The sequence below is a fragment of the Ailuropoda melanoleuca genome, chromosome 6 (assembly GCF_002007445.2).
Source record: "Ailuropoda melanoleuca isolate Jingjing chromosome 6, ASM200744v2, whole genome shotgun sequence".
NCBI classification, from domain to species: domain Eukaryota; kingdom Metazoa; phylum Chordata; class Mammalia; order Carnivora; family Ursidae; genus Ailuropoda; species Ailuropoda melanoleuca.
The window spans coordinates 65,239,914-65,259,264 of NC_048223.1; the positions used below are offsets into that span (position 1 = coordinate 65,239,914).

The 19,351-nt window shown below is 39.2% G+C and overlaps 1 protein-coding gene across 21 annotated transcripts in view; it reads right to left on the reverse strand.

Annotated features, from left to right (window-relative positions):
* ANK3 (ankyrin 3) overlaps nt 1-19,351 on the reverse strand; it is a 657,955-nt gene that overhangs the window by 47,622 nt on the left and 590,982 nt on the right. For 17 of the 21 annotated variants that reach the window (XM_034662548.1, XM_034662550.1, XM_034662547.1 and 14 more), the window contains 8 exons: nt 7,275-7,486; nt 5,849-6,056; nt 4,701-4,797; nt 3,805-4,033; nt 3,068-3,193; nt 2,157-2,279; nt 1,694-1,720; nt 555-636 (listed from right to left, as the gene is read on the reverse strand). In XM_034662548.1, the coding sequence (XP_034518439.1) occupies nt 555-636; nt 1,694-1,720; nt 2,157-2,279; nt 3,068-3,193; nt 3,805-4,033; nt 4,701-4,797; nt 5,849-6,056; nt 7,275-7,486 (1,104 nt within the window). The remainder of the gene's footprint in view (nt 1-554; nt 637-1,693; nt 1,721-2,156; nt 2,280-3,067; nt 3,194-3,804; nt 4,034-4,700; nt 4,798-5,848; nt 6,057-7,274; nt 7,487-19,351) is intronic. The other 4 variants (XM_034662549.1, XM_034662562.1, XM_019795091.2 and 1 more) reach the window with 1 other exon arrangement.

Below are 19,351 nucleotides of genomic sequence, written 5' to 3' on the forward strand. Positions count from 1 at the left end.
GGAGGAGGGGTTGGGGTGAAAAGAAGGAGGAAATAAGGAATCAGTATAGAAGTGCTACCTCAAGACTGTAGGAAAATCTAATTCTTGCAAACTGGGAAGAAGGAGAATCAGGACTAAGATACAATGATCTACCTATATTAAGAAAAATGAGATGACAATCAAAGTTACTTTATTCTTTGTACTATCCCACATATATAAAAATAAATATTTTCTTTTTTGAGCATAGATTTGAAGAACATTGGTATGTTATCTCCTAGCATAGTTAACAATCAAAGTGAAATCAAGGTTTAAAGACACATAATGAGTAGATGTTTCTAATATATAAAAAGAGGTTAATTTTTTTTTAAAAAAAACTGTTTTGAATTTATGATCTAAGGGAGTTTGTAATTTGTATCTTCAACTATGTACAAAATATCACTTATATTTCATGATAAAATTTTCCAATTTAGCCATTGGGTTTTCAAATGACCCCCCGCCCCGATTCAGTTTGTACAGAAAAAATGCCTCTTCTTACAAAAATCCACATAGATTAGTAGACGTGTTAGAAAACTCACTCATTCCAGGCTCAGTCAAGTAGCTGTAGCGCTTACGTAAAGCTAAAGACGCAAAGCTCTGTCGTCGATCTGCTTTCTCGGCCTGAAAAGGACAAAGGAAAAAGAGACTATGTCCAACTTCCTTGTGACATTTTCATAGTTTTGAAACATTTTGTAGGATGGCATGTGGATCCCTCGTTTATCTTTATTTTTCTTCTGATGGATTTTCCTCATGAAAATATTAATTTCCTATTGTGGGTCTACAACCCCACCCCAATGTCTCAACCAAATCACCATCATTTAGCAAATATAAGAGCGCCAACACAGCAGACTACAGGGGACTACAAATACAAGACGAGCGTTACAGAGACTTCTGATGCTGAGCAGGAAATCTCCCCAAATTCATTCGTATTGAAAGCACATATATCACGATGTACAGTCACTCTATGTGAGTACATTCAAGGAAAAGGGGCACATGGTGTCTCATTCCGGTTACTGCTGTTGTTTCTACATGTTAAAAGGCACAGAGTGTAGGTGAGGTTAAAAAAAGGTTACTGGTTTTATTAGAAATAAGGATTCTATTTCTAGTACTGACGTGAGTTTGAAAAATCCAATTATCCTATAACTTGGGGAAATAGTAGGAGATGCCTTTGTAAGGAAAAATTCATTCAAAACCAAATGGAACAACTATGCCCTTAAAAATGGCCAAGATAATTTTCTTTAAATAGAATACCAAATATTTATCAGCAGCCATGGAACACATATTTTGTATTAAATAGAACAGCTTGATATATACAATAAAATTTCATGTTACTCATGATCTTGATTTAAATGTTACACAGAGTGGATACTAGGCAAAAATATGAACAAATGTGTATTTATACATGCCAAGCTATTACACTTTACAATGCTGAAAGAATGTTAGTTCCTCTTTTTAAATCATTAGCTGGATTATATTACCAAATGCCCTGAAGCATTCTCGTATATGTGGAGGAAGAGCAAACCATTCTTTAAAAAAATGTATACCCTTTACTTCACTTACGCTAAGACCTGCCAACACAGAATACGTTTCCCACACTGCAGCCCTCTGCAACTTCTTTGATACAGACTTAATTTCTATTCTATCTCTGATAGAGTAAAAGCAGAAGTGTTCATATTACCTCATCATCTTGATCTGACTCTGTCTCCTTTTGGTTCCAAGATGCATTGCAGAGACAAGGAATATTATAATGGACAGCAGGGAAAAGAATATCAGGATATGAAAAGGACTGAGTAGGGAGCACAAAATGCAAGCTGAATCAAGAAAGCAAAGCAAATCAAAAGAAGCCAACACAAAATATCAAGAACTGTACATCCATGGCAAATCAACGTGTGACGTTATTCCAACGCATAAGAATCTATGAGCTAGCAGCAGAAGCAGAAGCAATATACAGAGGACTCCATCATACAAACCATAAGGATCTGACACCACAGTAACAAGACTTAATCTACACAAAGAGACTAATAAAACTCGAGTTTCAAGAACTTTAATCATGTTACAAAGCATTCCTTAATTGCATACCAAGGGCCCACTTCTTCAAGACCAGGGAAAGAGAGTTACAATAAACCAGTATTAAAAGATACCTTTTTATGTGCTGGCAGAGTGATATTTAAGTTGCAAACAGCTGTTTGAGGCAGTCCTTTTGTTGTCTTTGGTTCTTTCAGAAAAGAGAGACGACCACAGGGCTCCTGGCTGGTGTCTCTAATCTAGAAGAATTTAGGTGGTTGACAGTTATAGAAAGAGACTTCTCTGAGGATTCCTGTCTGTACAAGAGTTAAACATGTTTATTTTATACCGCCCTTTCAAGAGGCAGGCAAAGTAAAGGGAAAAGATGACAGTAACCATTACAGATCAACGGCGAAGGTCACGTGTGAACTCAACGGGATTTAGAATACCCAATTCTGAGATCAGACCCAGGACCGCTATGCCTGCTTGTTTCCCTGGCAATCTGCTATATGGTCTGGGTTATATGCATTTTCTTCCTGTCCAATAATTTCTTTTTCCCAAGGCCTTGGTTTTAGCAACAATAATAACAGGAAATAATCATCAAACTAAACAGCTGTCCCATGTCCTTCTGTTCTCTGAGGAGGAAGACGGTCTCTCCAGAATGTCCTTGGGCTCCATCAGAAATGAAGACGGAACTTAAATACTGAGTTTGGATTTCATCCATTATTTGATTACTGAGCATTAACCAGATAGGATGCATTTTATTATTCTAGATTGTTTGGTCTTACAAACACCTGCTTGAACATAAATAATCATTTAGATGTTTAAAAGGTAAAGTTTTTTTGTTTTTTTTTTTTTAACTAATTATAAAGCTTTCCTGGCTCAAAAGTACACTTGGGGAGAACCAGGACAAAATCTGACCTTGTTCCTCTGCATTCAAGTTTGGTGGGATATCTCAAACTGAATAAATCTCTAGACTCTTTATTTTTATTCTCTAAGAGCCTTTTTTTTTCTTTTTTAAAATTCAGAGTCTCTGTTGATGAATTACCTTGATGGAAAATGGCAGTCTATTTTCCTTGAAAGCATAAAAGTTAAAAACAAGTTGCTGTCCTCCTTTGGTAAGTGGGGCCAGATTCCCATAGCAATCAACATAAATAGGTTTTCCTTCCAGAACCTTTTAGAGTAAAAGAAATACATAATTTAATGTTAACTTAAGTTGAAAGAATTTTGAGATTTTAAGTCATACAATATTAAAAGACTGACATATTTCTATGTCACATTTGTCTCCTTATTAGGAAATTACTTCTATGGTGTTATTTTCCACAAAAATAACTCTGTTGGCTCACAGTGCAACTACTGTGATTGGAAACCAAAATCAGGCACATGTACAGGACAGAATTATACATTCAGTTCTATTCTAGCAATTCAGACATGTTTGAAAGGGTTTTTGTTGTTGTTGTTGTTGTTGTTTTACTCAGATACTTTCACTGGGTTTGAAAAAGTAAAATCATAGTAATGTGTTAAAGACAGTGACCATAAAAATAAGACAACTCAAGTCACCACCGAGAAGTGAAGACCATGGTGTAGATTCGTTAGTCCTGCATTGTAACCAAGATAACCTCAAAGACACATAAAATAATTTGAGAATAAGTCTATAACAGATTTTTAAATCAAAACCTGAAATCAGGAATGTACTTGGTATTTCCAGTGAATGCCATTATGACCTCAGCACAAAACCCCGTATCTGGGGAATGTAATGGAACGGACTGGTTGTGAACGAGGTACCTCAATATCTTTGCTTCTTGCGACTTCCTCAAAATTCTCTTGCTGCTCTAAAGTTTTGTCCACTTTGTCATCGGTCATGCAGAAACAGCGCAGGGAGGATTCTATGGGATCATTCATTTTGGCGAAAACAACGAACTTGGCCATATATGGAACACATATTAATTCTCTGTACAGTTGTGTGGCTAACCCCACGGTTTCTAAAACTTGATGGCAGTCTGCAAGCCAAAATCTGAGATAAACAAAACCAAAACAGAAGTATGAAAATGAGGTGATTTAAAACCCAAATCTTAAAAAAAATTATTAAAAAAATAGAACAGAAACAGCGAAGATGTTTACTCTGTTTACAGAGGCCTACATTTACTATTTGCTGTGATTTTGCTGAGGAAAGGCTAAGGATTTTTTTTTTTTCTTGCTTCTCCTTTCCATAAGATTCTGTTCCCCAACCCTCCTATATTTAGTCATGATTAGCTGTCCTTTCTACTCCTGGTTAAGAGTTTAATCTCTTACTTTATATTGGACTGAGCAAGAATTTTATGGAAGAAAATGGGAGAGAAATGGAAATTCTATCAGTCTTTTTTCTTTAGAAGCATAACAATGAAAAACAAGTTGCTGTCCTCCCTTAGTAAATGGGGCCAGATTTCCGTAACAATCAACAGAAATAGGTTTCTACAAATTGCTAAGAACTAAAAGAAGCAAGTCTAGCACCATATAGCTCCTTGTGAGAGAACTGGGTAAGATGACTTATGCCAGTCAATTTTAAATTTCTGAGTTAGGCCCAATTTTGCCACCAAAATTTTAAGAAATAATCGTACTAGTATTGAGCACAAAAACTTTCACTTTCCAAAAGGTAATAAAAGTAATTCTTTAGTGCTTTTTGGATTCCTTTATTTCCATACCTGGCTGACACATTGGTTGTAAAAGAGACACAATCCTTTATGAATGTCAGGGGAGTAGTTCCTGTGATGTCCTCCCACTGAGCCGGCGAGGTGCCCCCTGGGAGAACAAGAGCAGATATGTTGACTTTACCATGGGAGATGCTCCTTGTAAAATCTTCACCATCATCCGCTTCCTCTGGCACAGCCAGGAACTCGCAAAACTTCAGCACATTCAATTCACAGCAGACACTAAGGGTGGTTTTCCTCTCTATTCTCCTTCTGTGCTTTTACTGCCTTATACCGATCTCCTTGTAAGATATGATATTTTTAAAAAAATTACTTTTTGGTTTGTCTGGCTACTAACGAATGGCTTAAATGTGGGGCAACCACAGGCTCTAAAGTACATTTTGTAAGTGCAATTTATAAGTGCAAAGATTTATTGTTCAAAGACATAATATAATTCTTATTTTTTTACTTTTTGAAAAAGACAAGAACTATCAAGAAAGTTACACAGCAGCAGCTTTTAAAAGTACTGCCTAAATCATTTCATTTTCCAGGGTAAAAAGACGAATCAGCCATTAGAACTACTCATAAAAACAAAAAACTACCTATCTTAATTTAGGACTTTCTGTTAAAAATCGTATTAGGTTGATCAAACGAATTGAGCTCTGGATTCCAGGTGCTTATCGCAACACGTGTCCTCCTGACCCTGCAAATCTAGTCTACTGGATTCTACTCGGGCACTGTGTGGTGAGAAGAATCACGTCCTCTGCTCTGCCTTACACCTGCTGCTCTGCGGGAGCCCTGTTTTCTCCAAAGTCGGTCCAATTTCCTGTAGTCTAAAGGGTGTTACTAGGTCCACCACCTCTGACTAGGTCCCCGAGCAATGACCTACATGCTCTAGTAGATTCAGTACTATTTCAATAACCTTCAAAGAGCACTAATACTAACACCACACTTAACAGTAGGGAAAATGACATCACTGAACTTGAAATGAGTCATGATCTCAGCACCTTCAAGGAGAGTACAGGAATAATACAGATGAGGTGATGGACAAGCAAAACGTTTTATTTTGAAGTCGGCCCGGATGTTTCAAAGGCTTTGCACGTGCGCCCAGAATCAGGGCAAGCTGCGCGTGCGCACCAGGTGCCGCAGCACGGGAACCGCACCTGTGATGCTGCAGAGCAAGCGCAGATTGGGGGTGGTGTCCCCCTTGTAGCCGTTGGCCACGCCTTCTCCAGACGGCGGGGGCACCGGAATGGTCATCGTGATAGGTTTATGGAACTTCCTTCTTCTTGGTTCCACGGTGACGATTGGGCTAAACGTGGCTTTGTTTCCAAGGGTCTTTTTCACAATTTCATCAGGAACAGGCTGCGCCTAAAGACAGAGGAAGGACCTCAGATGGACGTGAACATTTTCCTCTCATTGGAAAATGGACTTTTAAAGTGAGGAGGAAAAAAACTAAAAACAGACAACCCCCCCCCCCAAAAAAAAGTCTTTCTTCGTCTTTCTCACCATTTCAGGAGGACACAAAAAAAGAACCCAAACAACCTCACACTGTAGCAGGAGCCAGGCGGTGTACTTCCCCAAGGGAATACGGAGGACATGAGCTTGCGTGACAGAGGGGCAATCAGATCTCACAGCAGAGAAGTCTCTCAGGCTAACCCAAAGTACAGGGCAGCAAACACTGAGGCTAGTGTATTTTAAACCCATGCAGGACATCCAGTAAATAATTACATAGGCGATTTGGGCTCAGGTAAAAATCGAGGTCTTCGGAGTTAAGTAACAAAAGGGCATTTAAGATTTCCGTTCAAGACTACCAAACCTAACGTCTTCCTTTTGGCTTCTTTGCTGTTTGGTAAGATACTCAGTATGGGAGACAGCTGAACGGGACTTCATGTCACTGAAATATAAGGCCGTCTCCTTAGCTCCAAGTGGTTACTGAAGACCTTCCCAGCGCTTAGAGTACTTCACTCTAAAAATCCTCACAAGAAGAACCTCGGTTAAACTATTCATGACTATATTAATTGACACAAATTAAAGTACTTTCCTTATTATTTTCTTTTTTCAGTAGGTCTAACTGAAACAAATAAATATAAGAAAGACGACTCTTGCCAAGATTTTCAGTTAGCTTTCCAAACCCATACAAGTTCCAACTGGTTTGGATAAAATCCAGTATTTATGACCTACTTCAATCAAAATCAGAAAGCTTGCAAGTTTCCTTATTACTGATTTTTATGAAATGGCATCTTATAAACCAAATCAAATGCGGTTTGTTTCTTTAATGGTGTATTTGCTGTTTGGCGCTCTTGTCACTCCGAATACCAATACCCTACGGTTAACAAAACAATCTTTCATCAGAAACCAAGGGATACTTTGAAAAGAAAAACCCTAAAATACGTACCTTATGGAATAAGCCACCAAGCTCACTTTATACTTCACGTTTTTCATTTGAAATAGGTTAATGATTCCCAAAATGGCCGAGTGCTTTGATTGGCAATATAATTAGGATGAGTTACAGCAACTGTTTTCTGAGGGGAACGTGCTCACACACTCTCTCCACGTGCCGAAGAAACAACATTTTGCACACATTACCTGGAGCCCCACTCGAATTCTTTTGGTTAAAGCACCCTCTGGGAAAGAAGCCTGGACGAGGGGCACAGTGGTGCTGCTCAGAATCCCGCCTTCAGGACCAATCTGGTTGCTTTCCTGCTTAATCCTCGAAACCACAGCAAAATACTGGGGGAAGTCCTTTGTGATAATCCTGCAGATCCGCTTCTTCCCCAGCTCTTCCGGGCTGTCAAGTTCTGAAAAGACAGATGAACGAAAGAGCCATGAGAAGAAGCCCATTCACCTAACACCCTGATAAACCAATGCATACTTCTGATAGATAAAATGACTTCTATCCAGTAGTCTCAACAGAGTTTCTATGACGGAGAGAAAGCGACAGTGACTTTAAAATTAATATAAAGATTTGTAAAGATGTTATAAAGCTATTCATATACAGTATTTGTACAAAAATATTTCTACTGAAGAGGAGCAAACAGCTTCAAAAACTGAAATTTTATCTCATGTGAACAAAGCTCTACTCTTTAAGAAGACAGACCTCATTCTGTGATTATTTACAATAATCTGCCTTCAAACTGCCGAAGTAGGAATGCGTCAGAAAAAAGCAGGGCCTCACAAGAAAGTGAGTAGGGACTTTAGGATGTCTAAAACACTCTAGAACTTTATTTGAAAACTTCTTCTTCTTTTTTTTCTTTTTTAAAGATTTTATTTATTTGTTTGACAGAGAGAGAGACAGCCAGAGAGTGAGGGAACACAAGCAGGGGGAGTGGGAGAGGAAGAACCAGGCTCCCAGCAGGGCAGGGAGCCCGATGTGGGGCTCGATCCCAGGACTCCGGGATCACGCCCTGAGCTGAAGGCAGACGCTTAACGACTGAGCCACCCAGGCGCCCCTATTTGAAAACTTCTTTAAGATATTTTTAAGTTGCCAAACGATTAATATCGTCATCACCAATTTCTGTCTACCCACCGATAACCTCATGCATCAAACTCAACCTATCCACAAATGGACACATCTTTCCTTCTATCCACTTCCAAACTTACTTCTACCCCTTTGTCCTAACTCTAGTAGAGTGCTTACAGTTTGTCTAGTCCTCCTAATAGTTTGACTCACTTTCCTGGATACTTGACATCGAAAGGTCCAAGTCCAGCTGATTCCACTGTGGCAACGGCTCGTTCTCTTGCCAGCCTCTGTCCGAGCCCTCTCTACCTTGCCCGGATCCCTGAGTCACCTCCTAACCATCTCCCTGCCACTCGCCTCTCCTTGCTCCAACTCATGCCTTACAGTGCAGCCAGATGGGTCTTCTTCTAAGAGCCAGATTTTATGTATAATGCTGATCAGTTTAACTGAATCGTATGATTTAAAATCATATGAAAGAATAAATATTTGAGACTAGCCAAGAGTATTTTGGAAAAATAGGTTTGTAAGGGAGGATTTGTCTCAGAAGATTTTAAAACTTATCTAGAAGTATCATAATAAAAGGTATATGGAGAGACATACAAAAATATAAGATAGATAGATATATATGATTAGACAAATAGGTCAGGGGGATAAGAACAGAGGTCAAGAAATAGATATAAATTTATATACGTATATACACATAGATGATATATATGTAAGTCTACATATATCTATTTCTGTGTATTATATATTATATATCTAAATGAATATATTTAAATAAAAGTCATGTATTTAAACTTCAAATCAGTAGGGGAAAGAGGGCTTATTTAAGATTCTGTTGACATAACTGAAAATCTATTTGGCAGAACAGAGCTAAATTACTATATCTTATTATATATAAATACAAATTCCCGCTGGATAAGAGACTTAACTACTTTAAAAATATTAATATGTTACCATAAAGCAATCAAGAGAATATGTTTCAGCCATGGTTAGGAGAAATTTTTGTATTTACAGCTGGAAACCCAGAAGCCTAAAAGGTCGTTTTGACTATAAAAATGTAAAGTTTTCTATGGCAAAAATAGTGAGCCTGGAAGATAAAAGGGAGACTAGGAAAGATAACAGCCACAGGTGACACATAATGGATCAAATGGCTCAATCTCCATGGCGGCTACGAGTTGACAGAGATGACAGCTGAGCCAACAGAAAATGGCAAAACACCATAAATTTGCAATTCACAGAAGCAGAAAACTGGTCAGAAAAGCATATAAAAGCATATAAGATCAAACTTGATAACTTGCATGGAAATACCTAGTTAAACAAGATATGACATAAATATTTGAGACTAGAGTTTCTAGTGAAAAAAAATAAAAGAAAATGAAGGCAAATAATTTTAAAAAAGAAAGAAAGGTTAATATAGAAAGACAGGAAGGAATCAAAGAGTTTGCTCAGGAAAATATTCTGGGGAAGTTTTCACCCATTCAGCAATTGACAAAATCAAAGTTTTCCATACAGAGCAGATACATTTCCCTTCCCGTGGTTTGGCTTATTTTACAAAGTCTGAGTTCCCAGAGTTCATAATTCGTGCTGCAACCGAGAGAGCTCTGATCATTGCTTCAGCCGTGCGGCCCACCAGCAGCAGCGAAGCTGACACGTTTTACCTGAGCCTCAAACTTGGGATTATGCTCTCCTTTAGAAATCGCGCAGGGCCCCACACAGCATAAGCAATTTAAGAAGACTCTGCTGTGAAATTACATCCTCCACACAAGACAGATTTCCTGACTCTGCGTGTAATAAGCCATGTATCCTGTGAGTATGACGTTTACTCAAGATCAGTCTGGACACACCAGGGGCAGCAAGGAATCTTTTGGCGGACTTGGGGCAATACGTACTTCCTAGCTGTTTGGGTGTGTGAGTGTTGCACATACATTTGTGCACGTACATTTGTGAGAAGTTGGGGGGACCGCCGTTATCATCCCTGGAAACTGTATAGCGATGGACTGGGAAGAGCCAGGCCACAACTCTGCTGTATTGCCTTTGATAAAGCATCAAAACCACCCCAAATATAAAGTTAGCATGCCCTGCACCAGATGAGTGGTAAATGGAGAAGCTCAGGGTTCTAACTCCACACTTGACTTCTAACATCTTTTAGGATTTGCCAGTGGTTTTGGGACACTCTGTGTTGTACCCACTCTATTTTAAAGCTTCTAGCAATTTCTCTGTCACCATTAAAATCTGCAAATTATCGATCTTCAATGTTGTATTTTAACAGGTTTTTTAAAAAGATGTATTTATTTATTAAGAGAGAAAGCAAGCACGTGAGCTGGGGGAGGGGCCTAGGGAGTGGGAGAGAATCTCAAGCAGACTCCCCACTGAGTGTGGAGCCTGCCGTTGGGCTCTACACAGGGCTCAATCCCACAACCCATAAGATCATAACCTGAGCTGAAATCAAGAGTTCAACGCTCGGGGCGCCTGGGTAGCGCAGTCATTAAAGCGACTGCCTTCAGCTCAGGGCGTGATCCCGGGGTTCCGGGATCGAGTCCCACATCGGGCTCCTCGGCTGGGAGCCTGCTTCTTCCTCTCCCTCTCCCCTGCTGTGTTCCCTCTCTCGCTGGCTGTCTCTCTGTCACATAAATGAATAAAATCTTAAAAAAAAAATTTAAAAAGAGTTCAACGCTCAACCAACTGAGCCACCCAGGCACCCCTTTTAACAGGTATTTTATTAATAGGTACTTTTTTTTTTTTTAAGGATTTTATTTGACAGAGAGAGACACAGTGAGATAGGGAACACAAGCAGGGGGGGGGGAGAAGGAGAAGCAGGCTTCCCGCTGAGCAGGGATCCCAGGATCCTGGGATCATGACCTGAGCTGAAGGCAGACACTTAATGACTGAGCCACCCAGGCGCCCCTTATAGGTATTGTAAAAATAAGCCTCAACCCAAAGAAACAACTACTGTGTGAATTTCAGACATTGGAATCTCCGAGCACCACTCTTTAAACAGTATCATACACACGTTGCCTTCTTGAATTACTCAGATCCCAGGCCTCTGTATGATGAAATGGACCAGGTTATATTCTGTTTCTATGTATACTTATTTTTAATTTTTTTTCTGAGGATAAAAGTCAATACAAATGTAAAACCTACAAAAAGTATTTAAATATTGGTTTATAAGAAGCATCATCTCTTTAAGAGCTACAGTGGAAGGCTAGGCTATTACACGCCAGGATAGCTGTATAAGTAAGACATTAAATGATGGAGACAGTAGGTAAACGTGAGAAGCAAGAGCACGAAGTGAAAGCCGGCCAGTAAGATTACTATGGAATTCTTACAACCTGAAATCTATCACAAGATCTTACTGGTTATCATATAGGACAAAGGTCAAATAAATTATGATATATTCATTCCATGGAACACTGTGCAGTATTAAAAAGAATGGGGTAGAAGTATACATTTTAATATGTAATCTCCAACCCATATTAAATGGAAAATTCACCAAAAAATGTGATCACAATCAACTAATCACATCTTTACATGTCTATGTGTAAATTCATATAATTTACATAAAACTTAGGGGAGGGGGAAAGAGAAGAGGAAAATTACAATGACTTTACACTTGTGTATTATTGCATGAGTAATAATACTAATACTAGTATTTAATAATATGATATACATAAACATAATAAATGTTATAGCACATTATTAATATTCTAATGTGTAGATTCAACTCAAGCAAATTTTTTCTCTATTTCTTGCTTTAAAAAAAGGAAACTGAAACACAATCATGAAATGATCTTAGCTGACTGTTTGTTTCAGGTAACCAAAGACCCAGCTAAGTGGGAGCCTGAAGGAGGGATGAAGTCTGTCCACACTCAGCTACTGGGAAGTCCTGACTCGTGGCCCCATTCCCCATCGTGAGCACCTTATCACAAGGCTTTTGATTCTATTTATAATTTTGATAAACTATTAATGTGTATTAAAATCAGATTTTCTTTTCATAAAATGGGAAGTAACCACAGTTAAATTACACTAACTTCAATGATGTCTGATATTGAGGCCGGCACATTGTAGGTACTCAGCTAGGATCCACTGAAAAAAGACCTCCCTGGGAAATAATGAGACTCACACTTTTCATACCAAAGACCTACATAATTCTTTAAATCTTGCTTTAAAATATATATATATATNAGACTCCAGGATCACGCCCTGAGCCAAAGGCAGACGCTTAACGACTGAGCCACCCAGGTGCCCCAATAGTTTCTTTTTTAAATTGTATGTGGAAAGCAGCTCTTGTCTTTGTACTTTTTAATCCACAGTAAATTTTATTATGTCCATGTGTTTATAAGAGAAATTACTGTTTACTTCATGGATGTTTACCCAAAGGGTGTCAAAAACTTATGAGAATATAAAACTGTTCTGAAAGTTCTGTGTTGCAAACTACAAAGGTATGTCAGAAAAGTCAGATTTCCAGGCAAATAGCAAAAAGTCTGATCAGGTAAAAATGAACAACGCCGATATTCTTTCCAGGACTGTATTTGTATTCAGATTTTAAAATGGTCTATTACTTAGGTCAGAGAAGCAGGAATACTTTACCAAGAATCTTTGCTTTGCTCCCACCCTTCACATAGAGAAACCCAACAAAATAATCTACAAATATGATGCCCGTTTCCTCTTCGTGCCCACAGAGAACCCAGCTCTGTGTGCCCCAAACTGGCTAGACCATAAGCAACACCAGCAGCATCTATTAAAGACAGAGATTCCCAGTCTTCACTTGTGGAGATTCTGACTTGGCAGGCCAGGGGTAGCACCTGAAAAGCTACATTTCACATTCAATTCAGGCGACTTTATGACTTGATATGTGTGGGAAGCAAAGTCTTGCCAGACTCTCACCCGGTATCTGTCCTTAAAAACTCAGATCCCAAATTATTAAAAACATGACAATAGGATCCTTTGAAAAACATCTCAAGGATGGTTCAGTGTGAGAAGAGGAGCTTGTGGGGCACTAATGTCCATTAGTTTTAAAGGGCTTTGCTTTTTAAAAATATTTACTAAACCACTCTGTATCTATAGAATTAAATTGAAAATGACTTAAAAATAGAGATCTTCTTACCTTTCGGGGTGATTGATAATGCCATAGACTATGATAGGACCCTGAATCCCCCTGTCTGTTTAATCTGTTACTAATAAAGTTTTCACAAAAAAATAAGATTAAAGGGAAAAGAAAGAGGTGTGTTCTGAAACAGGTAGTTTTGGTCAGGCGGAATGTTAAAATTTACACTTACTGAATGTCTACTTTGTGGCAGGTGAGTTACTATTTGGCCCACATAGCATTTGGTAAAGAGGGTGTCTAAAGTTCAAAGAGAGAAAGTGACTTGCCAGAGTGACCTGTCTGCTTTAGAGCTTAGAAGTTAGGTCTAGGAAGAGGGTGGGGGAGAAGGGATGAAGTCACACAGACAGGAGTTTCACCCACTATTTAACAGTGTCTTTGCAGCCTAGCTGGCACAGGGCAGTGGCTGTAAGTGGATGAGTAATGGAGAGATACACAGATACCCTGGTCCGCAAGGTGACACGGCTTCTTACCGGCCCACTCTGTGAGCAGAAAGCCCTGATTATAGTGGCGTTTTCTGCTGTGCAAGAAATGGAAGCTAATGTTCTACAGCTTTCTTACCTCGCTGATTAATGATAAATTCCTTAAGCACCTTGTAACTCATTTGGTTTATTTGCAAAAAGTGGGACAGCTCTCTCTGTAACTGAGATTTTGCAACACAGCACTAAAAATCAAAAAATGCTTTGCAAATATAAATGGTTATGGAGATCATAATACAATGAAGCATAAGTAACAGGACTGAAATCGCATCCCCACTAAATGAGTTACTCTCAAAGCTTTCAAATGATCATCCTTGATTAGTTTTGCCTCACTCTTACCTGCAGATGATTAAATGTCTCAATAACTTGCTCAAATGGGACCATGGTTCTTTTTCCCAGACCAAATTTGTGTTCTGAAGGCTGTTTGTGAGTGCGAAGGTCAGGTTTGAGTGTGAATAGTCTATTGAAGGAAGACAACCTCAAGTTTTCGCAGAAGATGGTTTCTATATCCACAGCGTAATTTCTAGTCAGGTGGATATTCTGTGCAGCTTGCTTCTCTAAAGAGGAGTATCTGATATGAGGGGTGGGGGAAAATGGCGGCCTAGAATGTTGGAATCCAAAACGGCAAGCTAGTCAGCATGGATCTGTGGGAAGTCAGTGGAGACAGGTGCCTTGCGTTGAAATCCAACCGTCAACCCGTGAGCTTGGACTTTGGACAAGTTCCTGACCTCTGAACCTTAATGCTCCTTGTCTCTAAGATCAGGACAAGAAAAGTTTCCTCTGGGGTGAATAAATGATAGAAAACCACCAGCACAGTTCTGTTCATGTAATAATTTAGGTTACATATTCTTTCCAAGGTCACACAGCTTTGGAGTAGAGGAGAACCAGAAAACCACTCTATGGCAGATCTAGGTTGGATTAAAACAAAACCAAACTAAACAAAAACCACAAAAAAGCCCCACATTACATTATCTCTGTATTTCTACGGTGTATAAATCTTAATCACTATCATTTTAATTTCATTCCATTTTTCAAAAGTTTCACTAATTACAGAAAATTAAATATAAGAATTTATAGATAAATTGGGAGAAGTTAAGGAAATAAAAGACATTCAACTCTGGCTCTAGAATATGCGGAACAGTAGAGCACATGTCATATATTCACTCTAATATTTCAGAAAATTGCAGACATTCATTTCCTTAGAATTCAAGTTCAGCTTCATCTGAAAATGCAACTTTTGTAACAAGCCTGCCCAAGATGTTGCAGGAAAAAAAACCCCCAAAACCAAGTGATACAACTGACCCTTCCTCTTCACTATAAACATGATAGAAAACTTTTCAATTTTGCTCAACTTTAATTTTGAAATAATTATAGATTCATGGAAAGTTGCAAAGAGTACAGAGAGGATTCCATGCACATCAACAATTTTAGTAATTTTTAAAACAGATTTTATTTATTTGAGAGAGAGAGAGAGAGAGCAGGGAGAAGGGCAGAGGGCAAGAGAGAATCCCAAGCAGACTCTGAGCTGAGTGCAGAGCCCCATGTGGGGCTCAATCCCAGGACCCTGAGATCATGCATGACCTGAGCCGAAACCAAGAGTTGGTCGCTCAACTGACGGAGCCACCCAGGTGCCCCTACAATTTTAGTAATTTAACTCATATCCTTATTCAGTTCTGGCAACTGCTTTCTGTCTGTCTGGATCAGCATTATTTTACATCTTTAACTATGAAGGTAAGGATCGTCTTTGTTATTCAGATTTGTGCAATGCACTGAGTGCTAATGATGAATAATGTCTAGAAACAATAATATATCTATTTGTTTTCCCCTCCAGTTTTAGCAATCCATATAGTTTCTGACAAACGTATTTCTTAAAAGTATTTTTAAAACGAATTTCTAATAATCATTTGTGTTTCCCTGCCACCCAGACCTCCTCTCCTCATTTGGTTGTGGCATCCCTTCATTTAGAAAGTTGCTTTCTCTCTTGGGTATGGGTCACTGAATTAGTAAGGAAATGTATCATCAAAAGTGGGGACATATGCCTGGATACAAAGCACTCATGTTTCCATTCATTCAACATGGCAAGATGACAGTCACACGCCAAGAGCTGTTCCATGCACCGGGCATATGGCTGTCAAAAAGTCAGAGCTGGTCCCTGTCCACAGGGACTTTACAGTACATCAAGGTAGAGCGAAGTTCAAAGCTGCTTGTTACAGAAGAAGACAGGCCAGGTGTCGCAGACATATTTGCCAGGTGGATCTAACTTACTCTGGGGTTTAGGGAAGGCTTTCCGGAAGAGAAGTCAGGGAGGGGATGTTTGGTCATGTCAGAACAATCATTCTAAGGTTTTTCTCCAGGACTGCAGAAACCTTGTATTCCTTGCATCTGCTCCTCTATGTGTTTTTTTTCCCCAGGAAAATGTTGTTCCATATTTGCTTACTTTTCCAGTTATGTAAATAAAAAGCATGGCTTTCAGGCAATTAGCTCCATTATGTCACTTTCTTCAACCCTTTGTTTAAACCATTACTACTACATCCAGGCAAAAGACAAGTAATATAATCCCTTGTTCAAAATCAGGATCCTATATAATGTTTTAAAGCTGAACACCATAAATCAGTAACACAGCATGCCCAACAGATACGAAGCACACTGAACTCCGAGGGGCCTAGACTCGCTGTGTCTGGCATACTGGCCTCTATTCACATCTTCACTATAGGCGATAAAGGCTCACATCCAATCTCTCAGACTTGCCTCCCTGTCCTCAGAGGGCTAAGAGCCCCATTCTGTCTGACATGTGGGTCAGGGTGTCTGACATCATTGTTTTGACCCACTAATGCTTCATAAAGACATGTAAATGCTGGCAAATTCACATACACAGGCATATATAAAACCGGCACTATTAACGTTCATTTGCTTTGGTCCCGTTCTCAGTTCCCAGCTAGTTGGTGTTGGGAACCATTCTTGTATAGTCTCCTTTCCTTTTGCAACGTGGTAGGTGTCATGCAACGGATTTAAAATTAGTTTTATGGTCACGGATCAAAAGTCAGTCAGTTTTTTGTGATGGTTTAACTGACAGTATTTGGTATGCACTCCCCCCCCCACCCTAACATAATCTTGATTTGGTTAAGTTCGGTTTTTACTTTTCCTCCAGAATTTTTCAAATTTGTTAACAGATTTGGCCCACAGATGGCGCTGTGTGCAACATAAAGCTACCCATTTCACTTCTCAGGGCTCCGCTGTTTCTACAATCTAACTTGAGGCTGTAAGGTTACTCTTTGTCTCATGGCTGATAAATTAAAAACAAGTTCAACTGAAATGAACCAAAGGAGCAATTTTTAACTGAGAAGTCTGTTTCTGCAGTTACTGTTGATACAGTTAGATAATAAATTATGGAAAATTTGTTTCCTGTTATGTAACATTACAGGTATCAATATCTCCTTCCTGCTTCAATTTACAAAAAGAAATAGCATAATTATTTCATCTAAAATGGATTATTTTAAACTTTCACTTGGTCTCATGGGAAAGTGAAGCAATGACAACAGCGAGGAAACATTTTCCTGGCATTGTAGCACTGTTTGGGGATCTTCAGCCACACTTTGTTCCAATATAGTGGCTGGGATTTTAAAATAATAGCATAATCCCTATATCCTCAAAGCAATCTTGTGATGCTTAGGTAGCAAAGATTTTGATTTTAAAACCTAATAAATGTGGCTACATGAGTCTACACACTGTCCAGAGAAGCACTGTCTAAAAGAAATAGAGTGCAAGCCATATTTGTAATTTTTAAATGTCCTCATAGCCACACTGGAAAAATAAAAAGGAACAGATGAAATTAATTTTAACCCCTATCTTTTATTTAGCCCAGTATATCCAAAATATTACCACTTCAACATGTAACCATTGTAAATGTTATTAATGAGATCTAGATTTGTTGGGGGTACTTTGTGTATCTGTATTTTCCATCCACAGCATAGCTCTGCACGAGTTCCATGTGCTCTACAGACACAGGCAGCCAGTGGTGACCGTAGCGACGGTGCAGGATGGAAGCATTTCTCAAGCTCTTCAATTCTAAGACCTCCAAGAAGGAAGGATTCTTCTGCTAGTAAATACTCCCAGTTCCAGCAAAACCGCAAACTACAAAACACCCCTTGGGGTCTGACTTTGCAGGCACAATTTTAAGCATGTTTAATGGAACTCCGTGAGTTTAATTAACAAAAGGTTTTAAACAACCTTATGAAGTGGATTCAGCTTGGTGCACTTTAAAACTGATGTTTTTGGGGGGAGCAGAGAATGAGTATTTTGGGTTTTGCAGTACCTTTTTCTCAGCCGACTTGACAAGTGCTCGAACAAGACCTGTGTCCGCTGCCAAAGAGAAAAGTTGCTCTGCCACGTGATATCCCAGAGGTAACAGTAGGTTCTTCACACCCAGACCACCTGTCCTGTGTCATCCTAGCCTCTCACTTCAATAGAGCTTTGCTAACACACCTGCTTCATTAGCGAACCATCCACATGCTTCTGTCCCTGGGCTCACTAGTGGCAGAAATAAATCTTAATTCCACTGTATTTTGCAATGACGGTTTTTTTCCTGAATACATATCATATCCTTGTGAGTCACAGAAGAATTAAGATGGTACCTTGATGAGTCATGGAAATTTTAAATAGCAGCTAACATTTACGTAACATTTTTATTCTACGCAAAACACTTTCATAGGCATCCTTCATCTGAGAACATAGAAAGGTGAAGGAGTATTATAGAAAAACAGCTAAATTTGGAGTCAGAAGTCTGGATTTTAAAAGTCTAGATCTAGATTTTTTTACTATTTCCTGACTGGGTGGCGGTGATGGGGAGGTATCAATCAGGACCAGGGCTTCGACTAGCCTTGTATGATCTGGAAGAGGGTGCCACGGGGGCAGATACCGCCCTGCCGGTAAATCACTCGGGAACACCGGGTAAGAGTGCCCCTTTGTCCTGCAGCCAGTGTCAGATCAGAGGGCTTGGCAAGTGGGAGAATCAAGATTTTAGCCCCGACCTGCTCTCCTGCACAACTGTACTTGGCAGTGGTGATGGATCCTAACACCGGTTGAGTGGTTCTCATGTATCAGACCTTGGGTGAATAACTTTACATACATTAGCTTGTCAGTTCCCCTTTAGTTCTCTGCGAGGTACCCTCACTTTACAGATTGAAACTGAAGTTTAGAGAGATTAAGTGCTTGGTTAGGGTTGGACAGCTAGTAAGTGGTGGGGTCAGGATGGGAATTCCAGTCTATGCGATGTCCACAGATCCTGATCCTAACCACAAATTACACTGGGAAAATTATTCTCCTCCTTGAACCTCTTTTACCCTGAAGTTACTCTGACTATGAAATTACTCTAACTCCTAAATTCTAATTACGAAATTGTGCATTTGGAAAGGCTTTGCCAGTTCTGAAATACTACAGAACCATAATCTAATCTTTATGAATGTGTTGTTTAGTCAAAATCTGTTATCAAAATATTGGCTAAGATGATTTTTAAATATTTGGGTTTTGAAATTTTCAGAGAATAAGGTACAATAGGACTGGTTATAAAAGTAGCATACAGACTAGTTAGAAAGCAGAATTCATTTATGGAAGAGGGTTAAAAAGG